Source organism: Solea solea, chromosome 2 (assembly GCF_958295425.1).
Source record: "Solea solea chromosome 2, fSolSol10.1, whole genome shotgun sequence".
NCBI classification, from domain to species: domain Eukaryota; kingdom Metazoa; phylum Chordata; class Actinopteri; order Pleuronectiformes; family Soleidae; genus Solea; species Solea solea.
This window is the reverse complement of record NC_081135.1, coordinates 29497128-29521754: the sequence shown is the minus strand read 5'-3', so window position 1 is coordinate 29521754 and position 24627 is coordinate 29497128. Positions and strand designations below refer to the sequence as shown.

The 24627-nt window shown below is 38.1% G+C and overlaps 1 protein-coding gene and 1 long non-coding RNA gene across 3 annotated transcripts in view; both read left to right on the top strand.

The window, feature by feature from the left end:
• Nucleotides 1–1526: 1526 nt before the first annotated feature.
• On the top strand, nucleotides 1527–11502 carry gmppaa (GDP-mannose pyrophosphorylase Aa). 2 transcript variants are annotated; one of them, XM_058622278.1, is made up of 13 exons: nucleotides 1527–1652; nucleotides 2294–2391; nucleotides 2510–2613; nucleotides 2895–3087; nucleotides 3210–3269; nucleotides 3357–3487; nucleotides 3635–3649; nucleotides 5751–5885; nucleotides 6458–6555; nucleotides 6658–6704; nucleotides 6837–6929; nucleotides 8020–8188; nucleotides 9162–11502. In XM_058622278.1, exons 1-13 carry the CDS (start codon nucleotides 1613–1615, stop codon nucleotides 9260–9262), a joined length of 1284 nt encoding a protein of 427 aa, XP_058478261.1. In that variant the 5' UTR covers nucleotides 1527–1612; the 3' UTR covers nucleotides 9263–11502. The 2 variants fall into 2 exon arrangements, with proteins under 2 accessions (XP_058478261.1, XP_058478263.1); XM_058622280.1 differs by lacking the exon at nucleotides 3635–3649.
• A 5857-nt stretch (nucleotides 11503–17359) lies between these two features.
• LOC131455302 (uncharacterized) overlaps nucleotides 17360–24627 on the top strand; it is an 83546-nt gene continuing 76278 nt past the window's right edge. Inside the window, exons 1-2 of the long non-coding RNA XR_009239787.1 lie at nucleotides 17360–17484; nucleotides 19496–19565. This is a non-coding gene — a long non-coding RNA (uncharacterized LOC131455302). The remainder of the gene's footprint in view (nucleotides 17485–19495; nucleotides 19566–24627) is intronic.

Sequence of the window (24627 nt, the reverse complement as noted above, 5' to 3'; positions counted from 1 at the left end):
GAGAGATCCTGTCCATTGCTGCACCGGGAAAGTTATTTGAAAAACAGTAATTTGAGACATTTCAAAGCAAACAACTTCCCTCTATCATCTTGACTGTGACTGAAGCCTCCTGAGCGTATATGCCTTTGTGTCAAAAAAACACAAGCTTATGTTTATCTATGCCATTTAATCATTATTTCTAAATGCAACCTTCTGCAGCATATTTTTTTCTTTCTCTTCGTGTGCAGCACAAGTTAGTGGCAGTTTACAATGTGGTTAGAGCATCATCCTGAAAATGTGTTCCTGTTTTGCCTCCGTCTGTGTGCTGGTTGGATCCACTTACACAACCCAGCAGAAAAGGCCTTAACTCATGCATTACCAACTATTGTTTTCGTTTTTTTAATCATCATCTCCTGCTGTGGTTGGTTGCTATTGTTTCCTACGGGGCCCCATGGTTGGTGTAGTGGTTCGCACTCTTGCCTTTGCAGCAAGGAGACCTAGTTGGAACAAAGGCCTTTCTGCATGGAGTTTGCATGTTCTCCCCATGTGTGCGTGGGTTTTCTCCAGATTCTCCAGTTTCCTCCCATAGTACAAAAAACCTGCAATATGGGGATTAGGCAAATTGGACCCTCTAAATTGACTGTGAGAGTGGATGGTTGTTTGTCTCTATGTGATGGGCTGGCAACCTGTCCAGGATGCACCCCCCGCCTTTCGCCCCATGTCAGCTGGGATTGGCGCAGCAGGAGGGAAAATGAGCTTCCTAATTTACAAGAAGTAAAAGCTATAAATGTTTGATGAAGGTCAGAGGACAGCAGAGGATACCTCTTCATCAGCCATTTGCTGCCTTTTGAGATTACAATATTAAAAAGTTAGATGTTTAGTTTTGTGATTTGTATTCGTCAGTTATTTAGATCTATTGTTTATAGCCTTTTTTGTATGTGTGTTTGTTTTTTAATTTATTTTTCTTCTGTGTCCAGCAAAGAAAACTGCGGAATGCCTGGGCTCAGCGCCGGATGTATCAATCCCAATGTTCAGGGAACCCTGTTGATTTGTTTGTTTCAGTTCTATCCATTTGTATTATGTATTACTGTAAAAATAAAACAAATGCATGGAAATTTGGATTGCTAAAGTCATATTATATATGAAATAAAAACACATGCCTTCTCTCTCTCAAATTGTAAAAACGTCTCGTTGAGATCAACTGTTTATGATTTACCTGAAAATGTGGTAATTATATTTATTACACAAATGGGGGCACATTGAATTTGTACTTATGTTTATGTATTCGTATTTGGATGAAATAAACCTTTAAAATTAAGTAGTTGGTAATTGGGTTGAATAACCCTTTACTTGATAATGCAAAAAAAAAAACCGCTGCAGTTTCCAGACCGTCGTTAGGTGGCGCAAACGATAGCCGCCTGAAACTACTGTCTCCGGCATTGCAGGCTCACACTATTGAGTTTTTCCGACCTCCACTCCGGCCTGTCCCATCCATGGTTTATCCGCTCCACGTTTTCAAACTAATTTCATCGACGTCACTACGAGGAAGCGGAAGCGGAAATAGCTACAGAACAGCTGGAGGTAGTAGTTGTCAGTCAGGTTGTTTTCGTCTCATATCTCCTGCTGCCACAAGATGTTGAAAGCAGTTATTTTAATCGGAGGTCCTCAGAAAGGTGAGCGAAAAGATGTCGGTCCTCACATATTTTGTCCGCTGTGTATGTCGCGCACACACACACAAACACGCGCGAGTATGGTTTGAGGGAAGCTAGGCTGCTAATGCTAACAAGAGCCGTAAAGAGCTTGTTTGTATCACTGACGTGGCATAATGACAGCACACCTGCCTAATGATAGACCACAACTAAGTGACTGTGCACGACTTAAATATATATATCTTGTATCTTGTATATTTTGTTTAATACAAAAAAATGCAGTTTTATTAATAAATGTTTAATATTTAGGGATTGTTAGACTTCTGTATAACCATTCTGTAAATGTTAGTTTATGGTTTGGTTCTAACTAACCTTCGGAGAACGTTTTGTGTTTTGAACGTTTTGCGTTGGGTGTGTATATTTTACTTATTGATGAATCAGGTCATTATTTTAATGATGAATGCCCCAGCCAGTGGAGGATAAAATTATAAATGGAATGCAATAGGAAATAAAACATTTTTGTCAGTTATTTTGCCTTTAAATAATACTGTGATCATTAGTCAGTTATTAACTTTATATTTTCTGACAGCTTGTTGATTAATTAAAGAGTACCGAACTCTTAACCTGATTGCTAACTTAACTTAATTTACTTCATTGCTTTGCAGGCACACGGTTCAGGCCGTTGTCTTTTGAGGTTCCCAAACCTTTGTTTCCAGTAGCCGGTGTGCCCATGTTACAGCACCACATTGAAGCTTGTGTGAAGGTGAGTGCCTGTGCAATAATAGTGTAATAATAGCAGTCATTGTATAGTATAATTGTAGAATGTAATTTGAATGTCCTTTCATGGAAAATGTCCTATATTAACACCATTTGCATTCCAGGTACCAAATATGAAGGAGATTTTACTCATCGGCTTTTATCAGCCAAATGAAGAACTAACCAGATTCCTGGTTAATGCACAGCAAGAGTTTAAAATTTCTATCAGGTAATCTATAGAGCTCAGACAGGGGGTAAACAAAAGAGCTCCTTGCCATCTCACGAAACAAGTTCAGACATAGTTATATTTCTGAATGTAGACCATTATTAAAATCATATATACATAGACTGTTTAAGTAGTAATTATGTATTATGAAGATGGCAAAATTATTGTCATTAAGTGTGTATTTTATGTACAAAGCATAGAGCATTTTCTGGATGAGGTGCAACTTGCACCACTTTGCCTGACTGACCATAGGTATGTCTGTTCTTCTGGACTTTCCACTGCAGGTATTTGCAGGAGTATTCATCGCTGGGCACTGGAGGAGGAATCTATCACTTCAGAGATCAGATTGTCTCTGGCAACCCAGAGGCTTTCTTTGTTATGAATGCAGACATCTCGTCAGCATTTCCTCTCACAGAGATGCTCACCTTCCAGAAGGAACATGGAGAACCAAATAGCTTTGTCATCCTTGGCACAACGGTGAGATATTTTGTTCAGCATTAGCATCTGGAGCATATTGAAGTTTGTACATTATATCTTGATTCTTTGATGTAAAAAAGGTTTATATGTGCTAAAACATAGCATGTTTCTTCTCTCATCAGGCAAACAGAAAGCAGTCCTTGAATTATGGCTGTATTGTTGAAAACGAGCAAACTAATGAGGTACGGATGATTCCTATTTTGTTTCCTGAAACAGGTTCTTCAGTACTGTTGAACTTGAATCTTAACTGCTCCTCTTTTATAATGCAGGTCCTGCATTATGTAGAAAAGCCAAGCACATTCGTGAGTGACATCATCAACTGCGGTATATACCTCTTTAACCAAGACATCTTCCAGCATATCGGTGCAGTCTTCCAGAAGAATCAACAGGACATGTTACTGTGAGTTGATGTGCTTCCTCTCTGTGGGACCTGTGCTTGAAAGTGCATGTGAATACCAGTTACTCTATTTCTTTGCTCTTCTTCATTCATCTTTTTTTCATTCCTTTATCCTCCCAACCATGATTTGTTTTATCTCACACTCATCAGATATCCATATGATGGGTAAGTTGGTACATTTATGCTGCACAGTGTGGTTCTAGAGCAATTAGTGTGTGGTGTGAGCTTTAGAGACAACAAGGCTGAGATTGAATAGGATGCTTTGTGAGTGTTGTTTGGGCTCTTTATTTGCACGTTTATGATAAATTATGCACCTTGCCATTTTAAATAGGCACAGTAGGATAATTGTTGGAGAATCTCTTTACTGGTCAAGAGGTACAGACATGTATGTGCTTTGTTGCTGACTCTTAAATGTTAAGTTAAAGCCAGTACTGTAATTTTCAGTTGCTTGGAAGTTGGTGAGAGCTAACTAACACACTTATACTCGAGGTGTAACTGCAAACATTTCATGACCATCGGACAAAGCAAGTTTAAGTTAACCACCTGCTGGTGATAGCTCCATATTTCACATGACATTTGTAGCAATCCCCTAATATCAACTCTATAACACAATACGCACAATATTTTGTATCTTTGTATAATCTATAGATACTTTATGTGTCTGAGTTTGCACTCTGGAGTGTGAATAATATGTTTGTTTTTCTTTTGTGGAGATTTGATGCTTCTTTATTTCTCCCCCCATTTTTTTGTAGACAAAAACATTTTTTACTTGTTTTCGTATTCACTGGTCTATTAGACCTAATATTTGACACCACAAGGACGTTTTTAATACATTGCCGAAAGTCAAACAACAGTGCGTATAATTCACCTGCTGATATCAATAGCACTTAAATCAAACTGGACACTAGATCAGCACAATTGCTAAATATATCATGGAGACTTCAAAGAAATGTTGCACTACAAAGTCTCTTGGGGACTTCTTTGCCTCAAACCACGTCTTCTCCTTTTTGGTAAAACTTCGATTATAGGTGCAACCATTTAAAATATTCCTTTTCATCTTGGGACTTTCACAATAATGTATGCCAGAGCCCGAATTAATATGGAACACATGGATTCTTCCCCATGAGTTTTGGTTTGGTTTCAACACAATACTGACACTGTAGTTTTTTGTATGAATGATGCATTTTAACTTGGTGCTCTTATTTCGTTTCCTGGTTTATAGGCTAATAAATATTTTTTTATTTGGAGGTAACAAAGTCACTGGGTTAGTTTTTGCACTGAATTAAATATTTAAGGACAATGAAAAACTTAGAGTGCAAGGTTGAAGTGAAAGCCATTGCATTCATTCTTAATTATTAAAGTAGTCCAATTGCTAGTGGAATAAAATTATAAAACAACACAGTATATATGGGATTTTATCTATTTAAATTAACAGGTGAGGAATCGTATTTCATATTATGGAAAGGTTTGGTTTAGGCTGCACTGTAGTCCTGCAGATTCTGTAAGTCTGTATGTGTTTATGTTTTATCTTTGGCTGTATAGTGTCAACATCCGCTAAGTGCTCAGGTTACTTTAAGGAAACTGAGTAACATATTTAAAAAAAGAAAAAAATACTATTTCATTAAATCCTGCATGCCTGATGTTGGCTGAGATGGTTTCATCAGTCATCATCAGTCATCATCTACCGCTTTATCCTCTACGAGAGGGTCGCGGGGGGTGCTGTGCCAATCTCAGCTACATCGGGCGATAGGCGGGGTACACCCTGGACAGTTCGCCAGTCCATCGCAGGGCCACACACAGATAGAGACAAACAACCATTCACTCTCACACTCACTCCTATGGTCAATTTGGAGTGTCCAATTTACCTATCCCCACATTGCATGTTTTTGGACTGTGGGAGGAAGCCGGAGAACCCGGAGAGAACCCATGCACACACGGGGAGAACATGCAAACTCCATGCAGAAAGGCCCTTGTTCCAACCGGGGCTCGAACCCGGGTCTTCTCGCTGCAAGGCGAGAGTGCTAACCACTACACCACCGTGTGGCCCATGGTTTGATCATTTACTGTAATTTCAAGCTTTAAAATGAACTAAATTAAATACAGTGTTTTATGTTCTTCATAATTTTTCTGCATAAATCCTTCCTTGTTTTTCAATCTAACTTTTACTCAACCTCTAAATCTTGGTCCATGATTTTATTTTAATACATGAGGCTCCTGCCCCTGGTTTGTAACTCAGCACCATAAACCGATGATCTGTCTCTTGCAGAGAGGAGCCAACCAATGGCTGGCACAGAGCAGAAGCCATCAGACTGGAGCAGGACATTTTCACTGCCCTGGCAGGACAGGGCAAGCTCTATGTGTATAAAACACTCAGCTTCTGGAGCCAGATTAAATCTGCAGGGTGAGTAAATGTGTCATAAATGCTGTCAGGTTACACAGGAGTCATCATTCTAACATTAAGACCCCATTGCCTCCCATATGCCAGAGGAGAGGAGAGACATTGAACCACCCTAAAATGATAGATATAGACATTTGTTACAGCCTGGCTCTCAGGCTGCAACAGAAATGGGAGAGGAGACGAGGTCGAGTGAAAAATAACAACATTTATTTACAAAAGATGGAAAGATGCACCAGTGTCAGTCATCAGTCAGTGTAGGCATGTATGGACGTGTGAGTGCATAAAGTAAAAATAGAACAAACAGCCGTGCCGTGCCTCGAAGCCCGCAGGGATGGTGTGTGTGAGCTGGTGGTGAGAGAGAGCATCTGGAGGAAAGAGAGGGTTTTGAACTACATGGGCCAATATGTAGCTCATCACCTCCAAGATGACCCCGCCTCAAAAACAGAGACACAACAAACTTCTGTTTACTTAGTAATTATTAAGTGGCAGAGACCTTGGAATAACCACAGTACAGAGACATGTGTAATGCTTGAAAGTAGAGTATGGACTTTTTTTTTTTATTTAACTTTTCACAGATCTGCCATTTATGCCAGCCGACTGTACCTCGACCAGTATCACACAACCCATCCTGAAAGACTGGCTTCAAATAAAGAAGGAAGTCCCAAAATAAGTGGTGAGATTCATTAAATTCGGTATTTTTTTTCCTTTTTTTTTTTTCTCTCATATTTACACAAACATGAGTCTTGAAAGTTTTGTATTCTTCCTGCTTCCTCAGGTAATGTCTATATCCACCCCACAGCCAATATTGACCCCACTGCACTGGTAAGAGTTTGATAATGTTCACAGCGTCACAGTATCTGTTTTAATTTTCCTGTCATCCATTCTACTGGGAAGCTTCATGTAGATAGGTGCAGTTGTTAGAACTTAAGGTCATTTCTACTTTTCTCTGTGCAGTTGGGTCCAAACGTCTCCATTGGCACAGGAGTAACTATTGGTGCTGGGGTCAGAGTTCGAGAATCCATCATCCTACATGGTGCAAATCTCCAGGTGAGTCTCTGTATACACACAGTATTGAACAATAGTCATTCTAAATGTTCCCGTCTGCTTTGGCAGATTTTCTTTAGCTGCATACATTTTCCTCGTTTGGTATTTTTAGTGTTTTTCCATTGCCATGCTACAGTAGGATCGAATACACATAGACCGTAGTGTCATTTCAAATTATTTGCCAAAACAAGTGAACACAAATTTTAAGGCACAAAACATCAAGTTCAAGTCCAGTGAGGTCAAACTGGACTTTTGTCTGCCTGTTCAATGACATCTTTACATTTGATTTCTAACATTATCTCCACTTCATCATGGACTGCTCTGAAATGTATTTAAAACTTTTATATCACATGAGGGATATTGTGGCTTGTGCCTCTCACAAAGATGTCATTTTTAACGATTCAGAGACTCTCGTAATTTAATCTCATGTCTGTGGTGACGACTGGCTGCCTCTAAAATGAATTTAGACTGCTGGTGACTTATTGGCGTTTATTGCATATTTCCTGCAGGGAGCTGAAGTCTACTTCTACATAAACTGTCCCTGTTTTTAATCAGGCATGATAAGTACTCTGATTTGATCACTGTTGTTTCTTATGTGGTAACCATGTCTGGTAACACTTTTTCTTCACAACATGGTAACAGCATGACAATAACTGTTAAAAGTAGGACATATTATGATAATACTGTCTAATTTCAAATTCAAGTGTGGTAATAAAGTGATAATATTACATTAAAACCATGATTATTGGCTACCAACAGTGTTATACCTTCACATGAAAATGTTAAGATGTGTAAATGAAAATTATGACATACAGTTGAAATTCATCAAAATATTTTCAATTGAGATTACCAAACTATTACCTGGTGATTTACTATAGAAATAGTATAATAAGAAATGGTATTACGACAATATTATGCTCCTATTAAAAAAATATTACTATTTTATTACCATATTGTTTCTATATTGTAATGTAAAGTGGTTCTCGATGTCTTAACACGGCATACAAGGATGGACAAGCTCCAAACCTGTTCTTGAATATTTTTAAAACTTTATCTAAGTGTTAACTTGCCTTAATTTCTTTTTTCCATGAAGGACCACTGCTGTGTTTTGAACAGCATCGTGGGATGGGATAGCACCATTGGCAAGTGGGCAAGAGTGGAAGGAACCCCAAGTGACCCAAACCCCAATGATCCCTATGCAAAGATAGACAGCGAGACCCTCTTCAGAGAAGGAAAACTCACGCCCTCAATTACTATTCTTGGTAAGTGCACGCTGACCTTCACTGAATATTGCATATGCTTTGTAAAAAAATAAAATAAAATGGTGTCCTCTTTCAAAAAAGGTATTCTTGTCAACAAATGTCCAAATGAGAGCTCACATTTTACCAAAGTTTGTCATAACTTGATCAATAATAGCAATTCAAAGATTGGCATTATCCAGCTAACATTTGTCTTTTTTTAGTGTTAACTTCTCATTGTTTTTGTACATCTGTGCAGAGAATTTCCCAAATATCACCTTTCAAAAAAAAGTTTTTCTGTGTTCTTTCCCACAGAAAATCAGGTCTATGTTTGTGTTATGTGTTTATTTAAAACTGTAGTGCGTACCTTTTTAAATACATACACATTTGTGTTAGATTCAAACCATTGTCATTGAAGCTCACACAATCTGATTAAGCCTATCAGCTCCACACAACTCTCTCTGTCTTTCTCAGTATAGCAGTGTTTACATCTCCAGTCTCCCGTCGACATAATGAACAGACAGATGAAGGCAACAGCAACACAGAATCAGAATCAGAATACTCAATTAATCTCGGAGGAAATTGTGTGGTCACACAGTTGCTCTATGCCAGATTAAGTGATATGCAGTTGCAAGAAAGAAAGTACCAAGTATTAAAAAAATATTAAAACTAATTATATATATGTATGTAAGTAAAATTAAATAAAATACCCCTTATGAAACAGTGCAATATGTACCAGATAGCACAAACACAGGTCAGGTCTGATAGTATTGACAAAGCTCATTTTCAGATAATAATGCTACATTGTTTCTGTTCATGCAGACCAAATAGAGGCAGAATAATAACTTCATCAACAACAAGTAAATCATCAAAACATATGCACTGCAGGTTTAAAGAAAAGTATAAATGACAAATATTATATAAAAAAAAAACCTTCTGTCAGAGTGAGATGTAAAACTCAAACGGTTTATGTTGTTTCTTTGCTTTGTCTCCCCAGGTTGTAACGTGACTATTCCCTCCGAGGTGATTATACTCAACTCAATTGTCCTCCCTCACAAAGACCTGAACCGCAGCTTCAAAAACCAAATTATTCTCTAGCTAATCTTCCTCGCTTGCTCCCATTTGCTCTCGCTATCACCGATGAAGGATGCGGCTGAACGACCGCTAGCACTGCCTCTGAGTTACTGTATATAAGATGTCAAAAATAGAGATATGGGACGTTCATGAAATAGTTTTTGAAAGATGGATTTTTATATATTTGTCCTCGGGCCTTATGCATCATTGGGTGTCAGCAGAATTAGAGATCGGCTAATTGTGCACGTTGGTTCACCTTGAAAAGTGCTGCCGTGCCAGAGGTTGATATTGTTTTTTATATTAACTTTGCCGAACTGTAAAATTGCTGCAGACACTGTTTGGTTGGGTGTAATATAATGCCTCTAGAAGGACATCATTGACAAACTTGAGACAGAAATGACTAGAAAATAAATGATTATTTCTGTTGGAGGTGATTATTTATGTGGAACTCTGATTAAAACCTTTTAAGTATCTTCATTGTTAGTCTAAAAAAACCAACTATCAATCATAAGTAGGCCCGAGATTTAGATTGCAATCAACTAATCAAGTAATGTTGGCTTTTAAAATGCTCTTAGCAGGGAGCCTCAGAACTGTAAGCAGCAACAGCACATACTTAATTTGTGCATCTGCAATCACTGGTGGAACTCTTCAATTTATGGATCGAGCAATTTAGCATTTACATATTAAGCCGTAGACGTCTTATGTTCGCTTCTGCAGTTTTGTTTCAATTATTGCTAAGAGTGTGTCTGTTTAGGAGTGCTGGAGATTTTGATACCGGAACTGCAGCTTAATATGATTTTAATCAAGGCGCCTCGCAAACTACTCTCAAGGTATTTTAATTAACGATGAGTATATTTAGGGTTTCACATGTAGCTGCTCGTCCTTTTAAATAGATGCAGGTGATGACTTTAAAAACCGGCCTCATGTCAGTCTATTCGTTACTGTGCAGTGTTGCCAAATGGAAAATACAGAATTATCGTACAAATATCATCATACACACTGAAACAACTTGCAAAAGTGCCAGAATACTACATTTAATAGCAAAATGATACTATTACTACACAGAGCTTTCGCCATTTGAATAGAAAGCAACGGCTCATTCCTTCACACAGTAAACGGTCTATGCATCACACAGTGACCACATCCTATCTTACCTTCAAAATAAAAGCCAAAAGATCAAGTAACTCAGAAAAAAAACAGCCTACAAGATGATTATGATGATTCACAAATGATCGTACATTTGGCCTTTTTAGAAATTGCTGATCGCACATCGTACAACGTGTGAAATTATCGTACAAATACGATAGTTATCGTACATCTGGCAACACTGTTATTGTGTTTCATCACACCATGAGGATAAAAGGAGCTCATACCTCCCAGCTGCTCACACGAAAAGGCGATTCTAATTCTAATTTATTTAATCAAAAATTATTTTGCAATCACAGTGGGGGTAAAGCTTGAGGATTTAAATACCAATAGCATTGACTGAATTCTTATCAACAACATGCTTTTAAAAGCTTGTTCAGGGTTGTTTGGTATTGTTAGTTTTTTTTTGTCTTTTTCATTTGCCTCATGAGCGGCAAACCAAGTCAGCGCTGGTCTTCGAAACAGGTCAGCAGAGGAAGCTCAAGAGTGGGGATGTGGTTATTAAAAGAAGTGAACACACGGGTCAGAGTGACATAAGCCATAAGGAGGGAAAGATTGGAAAGGTGACATGTTGACAGAAGTTGGATTCAATCCCCCCCCGTCCTGACTCATGAAGAGCATCTCATCTTTGCGGAATCAGATTACGTGTCAGCTGCCAGGCAGTGTGTGTACCCATCTTTTTGCTCCTTTGGTCTGTGAGCTTTTCTTTATTTTTATTTTTATTTTGTTTTGTTTAATTGATTCCTTTTATGAAGAATGTTGTAATTATGACTTATTTATTAGATTGATCATGTCGAGGAAATGGGTTTCCATGCTGTATGTATGTTAGGATTTTGTCCACATTCTGTATATTTGGCTGATAGTGCAGAGTCTATATAAGTGTTGAGTGGAAAAAAAATGAATGTGTCTAAGGTATGAGAAATATGGAGCGAGGTCTGCATGTAGAATATGAATCTACATTGCTGTTGCGATTATGTGTTCTTATATTTCTTCAACATTGTACTGATATGTCCTGCTATGGAGGGTGTGACCCCGCCTATCGGCCTCTGTCAACTGAGATTGGCACAGTGCCCCCCGCGACCCTCATGTGGAGAATAAAGCGGTAGAAAAAGGATGGAGGGATAGATTGTACGGATTATTTTTTTCTTGTCAGATTCTGATTCCTACACAAATCAGACCTCACTTTCTGTTTCTGTCCAGATTTTGAAAGCCTCTGTTTTGTAACCTTTTGTTCACCCATGTCCAATTTCCAGTCACCGCTGTAAACACTAAGTATGCCTCTGAAAGGCTGTGAGTCACCATTTTCAAAGATGAACTGGTTTGCAGGATTCAGTATTCAGCTCCTCTAGTTGGACCTGCTCACCTCATCGTAGTTCACCCCCCACATTGTTTTCTCTTTTCCTTTTGTTTTGACTCCAGCCTCGGAAAAAAGACTTCCCGGTAAAAAACGTGACAATTGTGTGAAATGAGCAGCAGCACTGCCACTCAAGCTCCTGTGAAGGCTAACGCCTGGAACTGTGTGTCGAAAAAGAGAGAGCACTTTTTTAAAGTTTGACATCTTAAAGCGTGCAAATAATTTCCAAGCAGTTACTTAAAACCCAAGTCTCCATTAGAATGTGCTGTGGATTTGGAATGTAATTAGAGGCTAAATTAGATTTAGTTTCTCTAAAGCGATCCTTGTCAAGGCCACAGAAACAGTCCACTTTGCTGAGCTTGAAAAAAAAAAATGTTTTTACTTCCAACTGCTCCCTGAGGGCGAGTCCTCTCACACATATGAATGAATGGAGACACAAGAAAGATGGTGTTCATAACATATAACAATAAATAATAATAAAACAAATAGCAACCTTTGATGAACAAAATATAATCAGCTTCATTCATTATTGTTCCTTCATTCCTAATGTGTGTGTGGATTTGTATTTGTTACACGCCTGGCATGAACACTGACCTTTTTAGGACCAGTATTCCTCATGGGGACCAAAACCTGGTCCTAATGAGGCACTCATTTCTCAGGAAATGGCTAAGTTTAGGGCTTGCATGCATTTGCTGCGTGCCTGCATCGAGGAGGCCAGACTGTCAATGGGCAGAGGTCCAGCAATGTTTCCACTTGAGAGGACAGGTGGAGGATTTGTGTGTCTGTACTCTGAGAGGATGATGCCTAACAGAAGCCTAAAGGACTGACAAATGAGCTGTCACATAGAAACTGACATCTCACACTGCTCAAACTCCTACGGTTTGGGGGAAAAAAAGGGAAAAGCATTTGGCTGTCATGCATCACCAGCAGTGAATGCTAATGTTTTGCTAAACTGTGCTCTGAAACATCAATGAGCACCATTTCCCCAGATCCCACTGGGGAGGTAAAGCAGGTGGTTTTGTTCCTCACTCAGCAGATGTGCTGTGTTCCAGAAATGTGATGTTACAGTTTTTTGGACGCCTGACTTTGATAAATGAAATGAAACAGAATTGTCAACTACACTACAAATTTATTTCAACACTGAGGATTTCAAGTCGCAGCGACGCCACGCATGTGTGATATGTCAGCAGCTTAAACACGATGCAGAAATATGTGCTTTAATTTCTGTTTTCTGTGTGAGGTCCTTGCATAAATCCTGTCATTTCCTTTTTCATGCTGAACATACTTGGAGTAAAATAAAAGGAGAAATTTGTGTCATAAATGTGAAGATCCACTTTGTGTTGGCACAATAAGCATGTTGAGTAAGTCTTTGACTGTCGCATCAGTAACCCCCTTTTGAAACAACAAATCACAAAGTTGCCATGCAGTTTGATTAAAAACCAGCTTTCATGTTTAATGCCTCCATTTGTATTTTTGTGTGCCTCTCCCTGTAGTTGCTCTGCCGAGTTTAATACAAAAAAAAGACTAAGCTGAGTCTGAATCCTCACATTGAAAACAGTCTTAGTTCCACTTCTCAGCAGAGTGAACTTTCATAAACTCGGCTGCTCTTTCTCTGGTCAAAGGCCGCTTAGTACGGGATTTAACACAAACAATGTCTGAAACTTTGTGGAATCATTTAATGTGGAGCAGTGCGACTGCACTGAACATAAAATTGGACAGACTTTTCTTTCAACTTGCAAACTGCAGTGTTGTGTTCACCATGTATTGAAATGTGTGCCTCTTTCCGCGCTGTTGTTAAAGGTGCTTGGAAATGCAAACCCTCGTTTGATACTCGGTCAATTATATAATGTTTAGTGATGCCCAAAACAAAACTTGCATTTGGTTAATAAAGATCTAAATGTATCGTAGCAGCTTCTCAAGTCTCATTCTGGTGTCGGTGCATAGTAATTTAAATACTCTATACTAATTCTTTAAAGGCTTTAAAGAAAAATCTAATAATACATTAGCAAAAACCCTAACTAACAAATATCATGGTATACATCAATAAATTAATTTCTGGAGAGTTTTAACCATGGTTTTATTTTCTTTAGCCTAGTAATGCATTGTCTACCTAGGATTACACAGAGTAAGGTCAGAAGAGTTTTCCAGATTCATCACATATTTGTATTATCATACAGAATTAACTTTTTATCTCTTGCATTATCTGTATCTATTATCCCAAGGTGAGCCAAATACTGTAGGTAGCAACTGGAGGAAGGTACAAAATATGTGAGAATGAACTGTGACATCCTTGGAGACGGATACAGAAGACACAACAAGAGATAACTGAGACAAACCAAGGTTTAGATGTATGTATCCAACAGGGAGGCTGCATGGTATCCAGCTTTGTGAACAAAAGAGAACAAAGACAGCTTTAGATTCAATTTCCACACATCTGTAAAGGTCATCTGATGCATTTGACGTTGACTATAAATACTTATGCTAAAACCATCTGTGGTCACATTCACATAACTGTGTTCCTTCACCATGCAAGATTCCCCTCCAAAACACTAGATCATTAGTAGTTTCACACTATGTCTTCATCTGTTTTATCATAGCTGACATCAGAGAGCAACAAATGACTCATAAATGATGGACATCCAGTGAAACAATAAACATTTCAGTAATTAATCACAAGGGACATTTAATTTGTGTGTTTTTTTTCACAAGAGGGCGCAGAATCTATTACAGTTTACTGCTCTTGTGCAGAGCGACTTTGCCTCCCTTGCGGTCCAAATTAATCAGCGGAGACTTCTGCCCATCATTAAAATATGCAACGCTTTTGTTATCACGAGCCAGAGACCACACACACACACACACACACACACAAGCCGCATCTGTAACTAAAACCATCAGGGCGCCACAGTCTGCGTCTGTGCATCTGCCCTCGGGTTAAAAAAATACTCAAATCACCCACTTGTGCTTGAATGATTCGAGTGTTCTACTGTGAAGAAGCAAACATCAAGCTGTGACAGAGTTTAAAAGCACACCAGTGACTGACAGGGAGCTGACGTCTCTCGCAATTATAGCTTTGTCCATATATATATATATATACTGTATATATTTTTGAACTTTATTGCCTTCATTTGCAAAATGGGATCAGAACAGTGGTCTGATCCCATAGAAATAACACAAAAACAGAGCACATATACCAAATCTACCAAAAGCCATAAGAAAAAGGAAAATTAAATAAATAATTACAAAGCAAGATGTGGAAAAAGAAACAACATCATGATTCATACAATTCTTAAATGGAAAAGGTGCAATTTGGCAAATGTAGGTGCAACTGGGGCAGTCAAGTATTCCATTTTGTAAAAGTGATTTACTCTCTGTCGCCACTAGACGATCGAAACTAGGATTAGGTTTCATCCAGTTGCTGTCATCAACAAAACATGCAATACATAACTTTGACCCTCCATAGTAAGCCACATGCAGCCCATACCCAACTTCATAGTGGCCCAGCCTGTGGTTCCATCTGAAACTTTTTTAAAAAATGTTGTATGCTTGTTACGCACCAATGACACCAGAACAAATTCCTTGTATGTGCAAATCATACTTGGCAATAAAGCTCTTCTGATTCTGATTCTGATTCTGAACTAGAGAAACAATTTTCATTGTCCCTCAAACATTCCTAAAGAACCTAATTTCTGCCTTCCAGTCACATTCTTTCCATAGTTGGCTATCCAAAACCCTTGTGGCATTTTGAGCACATTATGTTTTATCCATATTTTTTGGGGGATTTCTTTTCCAGGAGGGAAAAAAAAGTACATTTTCAGTATCTATGATTTTTTTTTCCCCCTCTTCAAGTAAACGATAATAAATCCAATATTCTAGTCCTGCAGATATGAGATTTAAGGGCATTGACTAGGTGAGAACCACTGCTTCACTTGTCCGTCAGTATCTCCAGTGATAGGCTGCCTGCCTCAGGTTTGAAGTATACTTCTTAATATCCACATCCACCTGACCGTGGGCACGTTTCAGTTTCATCTCTAGAGTGGCTTTTGACTTGACTGATTTCATCAGCCGGTCTTTATTTCTTGAGCTGAAGCTTAGTATGTAGCTTTGAGTGTCCTCAAAGTCTGAAACCACCTGAGCTAACTCTGAGCTTGTGGAGGAGGGAGAAGCCCCATGAACTGTAAGATGAACGTTTATGAATTTTGATGTAGAATAGGTGTAACTCAAACCACACAGAAAACATCCATGTGAACAGTTTTGAATATCAGCTCAATATTTGAAAAAGCACTTATCATTTCCCTAATCTTGTGACCTTCAATGTGGTAATCAATTGCTACCAGCATTTCACTTTTTTTTTTTTTTTTTTTTAATATTATGATATTCAGTTTTCAACAGAATTAATTCATTGTAGCACTTACTCATTTATGAGTATTTAACCATAAATGTGAAGTGTGGCACAAACCTGACAGAACACCTTAGGTGTATATAGGTAGCAAAATAACAAAATATAAATAACAGTAACATTTCTTTCAATAAATATAAAAAATAACCATTCAAGAGAGTGAATGAGAATTAGAAGGTTTTTTCTGTATGGTTTATTTTATCATGATTAGTATTGTGATATTGTGAACTATTGGTCATTCCATATCAACACATCGACACTTTTATTTTGAAATGATGTGAAATATCATCATAAATATTATTATTATTTTACTTTTGTCAAAGAGTTTGACTTTTTCCTCCTTGACCAGCCCCCCGACTTACCAAACTAGACACTCAGTGGCCCCCGGGTCATTTGAGTTTGAGACCCCTGCTTTAAAACAACAAAAAAACAATTTACTATGATCCAGCAGTTTGTTTATCTTCTATATCTGTGTATACAACAGAATACGTGTAGAGGTATTTCATGCTCTACATACCTTGATTTCTCCCGCACAGTCGTTCCATATATTTACTCCTTTTTGTTGGAAAAGAAGATGGAATGTTGTGCTTTTTGAACAATGAAATTCCCTTTAGATTGTGTTTTCCCTTCCTCATTTGGACACAACCTGGAGGCTGCTGGTGTTTAACTCTGTCCTGTTAAGATAAACACATGTGTGTTTTGAATTATGAATGTAGTATAAGAAAGGTTATTATAGTTCAAGAAAACCAACAGAAAATGAAAACTAAAATTGAAAAAAATATTTTTCAAAAAACTAACTGAAACTGAATTGTGTGTTTACAAAACTAAATAAAACTAAAATGTATTTCATTCATAGTCCTTTTGGGTTCATTTGAAGTGTATTGATAGTAGTATGTACATTTTGCACTTTCTTGTAGACATCTTTATATTTAATTCAGAGATGGTTGTTCATCTGTCCTAATACATTTTTAAAATGGCATCTTTTTTTGTTGTTTTTATGACACAATACATGTTATTATGACCTTTTTGCATCATGCACCTGGCAAATACTCCATACTACAAAAAATAAAACTATCACTAAAACTAATACAAACTTAATTAAAACTATGCATTTACAAACTAATACAAAGTATCAAACCTGTTCTAAAAAGTCATTAAAACTAACTCGTTTCAAAAACAAAAAGTCAAAAGTAGTTGCAGTAAGTCATCTACGCCTCTAGAGGCGCATTAATATGACGTGACAAACCGTGGCACTTAGCAAATCCACACGTTAATCATGTTACAACTCGTTCACCTGCGTTTTCTTGCTTTGTTTTCCATCTAAATCTGAAACAAGACATTTTGACAGAGGTGAGTGTGTGTTCAAGCTGCGTGTTGTTCTTCTTTAGTTTGGCTTTGGGTACAAGATTTGTGTGACTTTTGCTAAAAGAAAGAGTGGCGATGGTTAGCTGCACAAAACGGTTGCAAAATTAGGTAGCATTCTTCATTATTTTACATTCTCTTTTTTGTATTTATATTACATTTATATCGAATTGTCGACGTTTTCTCTTCATTTTAACGTCATAATTGAACCAATTCTAATTGACTTGTCAAATAATTGTAATTGTATATCATAAGTAATTAGGTGTGGTTCAGTTGGAACCATGATTAATGTAATTAGTCACAGCTGTGATGAACCTCACTTTGCTGCCATATAGAAATATGTACAGTACTAATTATATTTACCCCGCACTTTGTAGCTTATAAACAACTATGAAGACAAAGGTGTTAATTGGTAGAAATACTACCAATTAACTTACTTTATAGACCTTAATAAATAATTTATAATATATATATATATATATATCACATTTGTAGTCTGTTAGATTGAAAACTGCATAATTTGTGATTAATAATATAATAATTTTTGAAAGTACTTTCGTTATATTTTAGCAACCTTCAAAGATGTACAATTTTACTACCTTCATGGGAGCTCAAACCCTCTCTATAGGAGCTCAACTCCCATTGGCTCCCACATAATACAAACCCAGGCCTGTGGAAAAACAGGCAACTACCACAGGATCCCCAGTGGCTGTGAAAGCCAAACGTTTTTGATTAATGTTTATTTGTGCAGGATCCACCTGTTTTGAAGATGAACCCATTGGCTTTAAGACCTCAATTGTTCCAGTTTAAAATTGAGCTCTGTCAAATTGGTTTCAATTTTGGTGAGTTTTAAGAGGCAGCAACAACCAATTGTTTCCAGACCAGTGTTTGAAATGATTCATGTTTAAGTCAGTGCTCTGTGTGAGTCCTTGTTTATCTACATCTCTACAATGGAGATGGTGAGTGAAATTACCCTGACTCATTGGGTCCCAATAGCAACATTCATGAGAAACATGCCAGATTGAGCATTCAAGTAGTGTGGTGAAGACCCCCAATCCATAAAGAGAGCAGTGAGACATGGAGGTGTTTTCACACAGATGCATATGAGTAACCACTGACAGTTGCTGGAGAGCAGAAGGGCCAAGCAGCCATGCAGCCAAGTAAAGCCTTGATAATGTGGGGTTGGAAAGCTTCTTGATTTATGCAGTGGGGTAGATGGTCCAAATGTATCCTCCTGAATTATTTATTAGACACGCACACCATCACTCTGCATTCTGAATGCAATAGTGTTTGGTGGACAGAACACTCTGCATTGCATTGCATAATGCAGGGCTGTCACATACTAATGGAGGATGGCAGTGTGATTATTTGCATCATTTCCATAAGATCATAATTTTGCACTTTCTCTACATCTAAGATTACAGCATCTGAGAAACACCCTATCCTGGGGGATGTTTGCTTCTGCTGTGCTGGCAGCAGCTGTCAGACAGCCGCTGCATTAAAATAGACTTATGTATATTGATGTCTTGTCAAAGTATAGTTATGTTCACTTGCACATCAGCTTCCTTTCCTCTGAGGGAGTTCTGAGTGAGTTAGTCAACTAGAACTGACCACACATTGTGCAATCAGAATAGCATGTTCCACCAGTAGCAGAGCATGTTAACACTTATCTGTTTTTATACACTGTTGTGTTCAAACAAGTCTATTACAAAGACAGCTGTAAATGAAATATACTGAACTGTACTATGAATATAAAATTACAAAAAATGGGTTTGCTTTAAACAATTTTCCCGGACATTGTGTGTTAAAACAAGTAGACACTAATCCACATTAATCAGTTTGTAATGTGGGTCCTGTGGCACCTGTAGTGTTGTATTGCATGAATCGAGCTTTGCCAATGGTGAAAGACTCTTAAAATATTTTCAGCTGATACTAGGCAATGTCTGCTGATATTTCTATTTAAGAAATAAACAAGTTGTTTTCTTTCACAAATCTCCAGAGGTTCATTCTCCACTCCGCTCTACACCAGCTTCTCAGTGTCACCGGTGCCAGAGGCAGTGCAATTACAGGTAGGAAGAAATTTCATTTTTTATTGATGTGAACACCTGTTTCCTAAACCTAAACGCCTGTTCAGCAGTACCCAAAGATGGAGTGTGAATGTGCATTTATGTGTCTCCTGTAGAGGGCACTGTGGGTGTTCATTAAGACCTGACATATTTGCTGTATCTGTGTGTGACCCCCCCCCCCAGTTATTGTTTGAGCAAAGCCGTGTTGTATTTGGTTGACTCTGTGGCACTTAAAGTAAATAAGCCGCAGGGTAGCATTACAGGCTTTTCCTTCAGGTGTTTGTTCACTCTGCACATATAAGGACGGCAAAACGCACACAATTACAGAAAATCACATTTCTTATTGATCCATTAAATACACATATCTGTGCTGCAGATGACATAGTTGAGATCCCACCGCAAGAAGCAGAGTCTAAGCTGGTGTTTGTGTGGGCTTTCTTGGTGATATTAACGACTAGAATACTTGACTATGTGCAGTGCCGCAAGCACGGACACAAATGTTACTGCAGACGAAATGTGTGAAAATCAGTTTGAACATTTGTATAACCTTTAAAATGAATATGGTAATGCTGCATACTGTGATGCAAATGAGAAATGATACATCAGAGAAAAAGAATTATTTGAAAACTTACAGGCAGGTCCTCACTCCACTTTCATCACCCTCTGTTTGAATGAGAAACAGACAGGTTATATTAATGGATCTTCTGGATCCTTTGTGCAGTCTAATTTCTGATTTATCTTTCTCTTTTACCACCTATTTTCTTTCAACCCCCTTCTGGCCCATACCCATGTCTTATTCACATGATTACATGCAAACTTTTTTTTATTATTATTGGTATGGTTTCCTTATCTTTAATTTATCCTACACGTAAGCCTCCCATGATTATGGAAATAGAGTTTTGCTCTCTATTACATGCTCTTGCTTGGGCTTGTTGATAACAAAAATGCCATTTTGATGGGGGTGGTGTACACTCTTATCATGGCTTTACATAACATATTTAAAAATACTCAGAATTATCAGCAGGCAATAATAAGGCATTGCATTGACTTGACATGTCCATTTAAATAAAATGGGCTTTATCTGTGAGAAACGTTTGTGGTTATTATGACAATGGTATTAATTTTCGTTGTCACTGCAATTAAGTCGGTTTACTCTGCATCTTTATAACTGGTATAAGATGATTAGTAAGAAAAAAATCATGTGGGCTCTACTACTTTGCAGTCATATTCCCTAAACTGGCAACAATAATTTGTTTACTATATATTTCTACAAATAGTTCTTCAGATATTTAAGGGTGTTGTACATGCGTGGATACTGCTTTATGTTCTTTTTTTTTTATTACACAGACATTTTATGAGGGAACTGGCGGGGCAGCTAAATGTCCAGCTCACTTGATTCAGACATTTGCATTCACACATACACCTCCTGCAGGTAATGGTGAGAAAAGATCAGGATTGCAGTGCAGACACTGCTGTCACTCTCACAGATATTAAAGTTGCTGTATTTGTTGCTTTTTTTGCTTTTTTGAAAAGAAGAAGGAAACAAGATAAAAAGATAATAGAAACTGTTTCTTTTATTTTGAAAGAGCAATGACCTGTGGGGGAAACACCCCAAACTCAGCTGGCTTCACATCTTTGAAACGACTTCGCTTGGCCAGAGCATACTGACAAAACGCTGCACTTTGCCAAGAACAGAAAATGACTTAGTAGAGTACTTTGCTAAATGCTGCAAGCCCTTGAAACATTGATTTGTGTGATTGTGTGCGTATGTGCATGTGTGCTAAATTTGTTTAAAGTGATATTACAAAGGCAGTGTGTTTATAAGCAGAGAAGGTGAAAGCATGGCACTACTGAATCCTCTGGGAGCCATTAGTGGCGTCAATGATGCAGGAAATAGATTCAATGTACAAAATAATACCCTTGAATAATTAATTAGACAAGTTTTAAATCAACAGCAAACCCACTGACTGCAAAAATGGGAGCAGGTAAAATTGAAAGTGTTCTTTAGGGATGTCGTTTGAATACTTCTGAAACCTAAACATTATCAATACTAAGCTGAGTGTATGAGGTGGACATAATGATACACTTTTAAATTCTATAACTCATGTTTCTGCTGCAAAAACATAGAGACCTCAGGAAGAGTCAGAATTCAGAAGTAAGGGTTTACTCTCTCAGGACAGACAAAAGTGCAATAGATGAATAGATGATGGGGCATGAAAGGCAGAGGAGTGATGACAATTGTATTGACAGATACACTGTCAGTAATAGTGTAAATATATGGAAGTAGGCACATTGTATATGAGTTGTGTGTCCAAACAACAGTCGGCACAATCAATAATCCACAAAGTGGCTGCATCTATGATCCTGGATCTGCAATTAACAATTAAGTTAATCGACTCTGGGAATAAATCAAATAAGTAACATGGAAAAACACAACATTGAGAAACACAACCAAAAAAAAACAAACCAAACATTTTGTTTGATGATAAATGCAGAAATATGCTGTAAATGCAGAAAACAAAAGCAAAGGCACTCAGAAGTTTAATTGATTTAACAATCGTCCATTTGGAGTTTCATTACATAAACATGGGTACACAAACTAAACTAGAAAATACATGTCATATTCACTCAGTTTGATAAAAATCACAAAGTGTTTAGTCAAATTTAATTAATTATATAAAAATCTATACAATTTGGTTTAAAATCATGAAAAAGTGAGCATGATATTCTGCTCTGAAATGATACTGTGGCATGTCCATTCAAGGCAGTATCAACCTCCAAATACACTTGAATATTCTTAGCTTTAGTGAGGGTCACTTTACTGTGGGTTGACAAGTCATTTTAACCTCTTACTGTAACACACGAGTTGACCCAGTTCTGATTCTTGAGCTAAGGGCACCTTCAGTGGTGGCTCCAGTGACCATAGAGGCACGTTTAAGGTTTTTATTTTTTTATGCGGATTCCGTCCTGGCAGTGGAACAAAGGACTATCTCTTTACTCTTGCAGGGATCCTGGAGGGGGTCTGGGAGTACGCCTATCCAGTCTACATGTGTTTTGTGGACCTGGAGAAGGCGTATGATCGGGTTCCCCGGGAGATACTGTGGGAGATACTGTGGGAGTATGGGGTGAGGGGGGCACTACTTAAGGCCATCCAATCCCTATACGCCCAAAGTATGAGCTGTGTCCGGGTTCTTGGCACTAAATCGGGCCTGTTTCCTGTGGGTGTTGGCCTTCGTCAGGGCTGTGCTTTATCACCAATCCTGTTTGTGATTTTCATGGACAGGATATCGAGGCATAGTCGTGAGGGAGGGGGGTTGTGGTTTGGCGGGCTTGAGATCTTGTCGCTGCTTTAAGGAGGCCTCGGGGTAGACCTAGGACAAGGTGGAGAGATTACATCTCCACTCTGACCTGGTAACGCCTCGGGATCCCTCAGTCGGAGCTGGTCAATGTGGCTCGGGAAAGGGAAGTTTGGGGTCCCTTGCTGAAACTGCTGCCCCCGCGACCCGGCCTCGGATAAGTGGATGACGATGATGATGATGATGTTTTAACCTCATATTTTAACATAACATCCCACCAATCATAGGTAAGTTATCAACAAATAAGAGATAACTGAACAGTTGAAACCTATTTCCACCCACCCAGGCAGCTTCATTATTTCTGTTGAGAATTGCAGCAAACACTTAACATTCAGTGCCTTGTAAAGCCTTGGGGATGAGTACCTAAATATCCTCAACTCTACACTTAGTGATGCTTTTTTTAATTTATATTTTTACCCTCTACATGTAGAATACTCTAAATTAATCAAACCCCAATGACCAGTCTATGGTTGAACAGAGACAAACATCCGACTGCTATTGATTTTTCAAGGTCAAACAGAATCATTCAGTCCCGTTGGAAATGTTAAGAGCTTTATTACTTCCTCTTTTCATCTGAGATGTTCCTCTTGAGAATAAGTTTGAGTTTTTCCTTTGAAAAAAGTCTTTGCAAAATCAGGTCCCACTGATCAGAGACAGACGTCCAGTGGGGTTGGTGATTGAATGAGGAAAACAACCTGACTGAATGCCCAATTCTTTACAACCCACCAGATCGAGAAACAGTTGAAACCAATTTGAGATGTCTTTGTTGAATATTGAATGGTGAATAAATCATGGCACGTATATTAATGACTTGTGAGAATTGTACGTTTTCCATTGTCCTGTGAGGCACTCATACTCCCTCAGTCTTATGTTAAGTGCTTCATGTAAAAGTGTTGAATAAAAGCGAGTGAAGACAATTTATTGTAAACAGAAATAAGAAAATGGATAATCTGTCTATACAAATTTAATCAGTCTGTACAATCAGATTTTTATTACTGCGCTGGTGTTAACTGTAGCTGGAAGCTTTCTGATGGTGTTTTTTTTTTTCTATCACAAGTTTGTCAAGCCACTGACACACTGGTGATGACGGCCATAAAACATGAAGGGGTTATCGCAGGTGCTATAAAGTTAGTTTAAATGTTTGTTTAGTTTGTATGCAGTGCCTCAACAGCATTGCATAGATAAAAACAACCATGAAATGGTAAAAGGTCTAATAAATTAAAGACATGCTTACAGTTTTGTTTTACACTCTCCTTGGCATTTTTATGGGACTCCTTTTCTCAATTCACTATTCCTTGCAAGAAAAGTCAACATAAAAACCATGTTTGGTTTAAGCGATATCCCTAATTGAATTGCAGTTTTCCCCTCTGCACTGAATACCTGCTTAGATACCCACTACTTTAAGTAGTGTTTATCTGGATCTTATTGTGAATGATCAGCTTGGAGTCTTGTGGGGATGGGCCTTGACTGGTTTAGTGTTGCTTGGTCTAGTTCAGAGGTCTGTGACCTGGGGCTCTAGAGCCACTTTTCAGTGTCTCTGCAGTGGCTCCCTGTAGCTTCAAAAAAAAACCCCACTATGTGTATTTTTTTAATATTATTTTCATGAACACTTCTTTTCTAGAGATATTTCGTTCACTAAAAGATGCGTCACATCATTGTCTACATCAAATGCGATACTGAAAACATAAACTACACAAAATCCCAAAAAC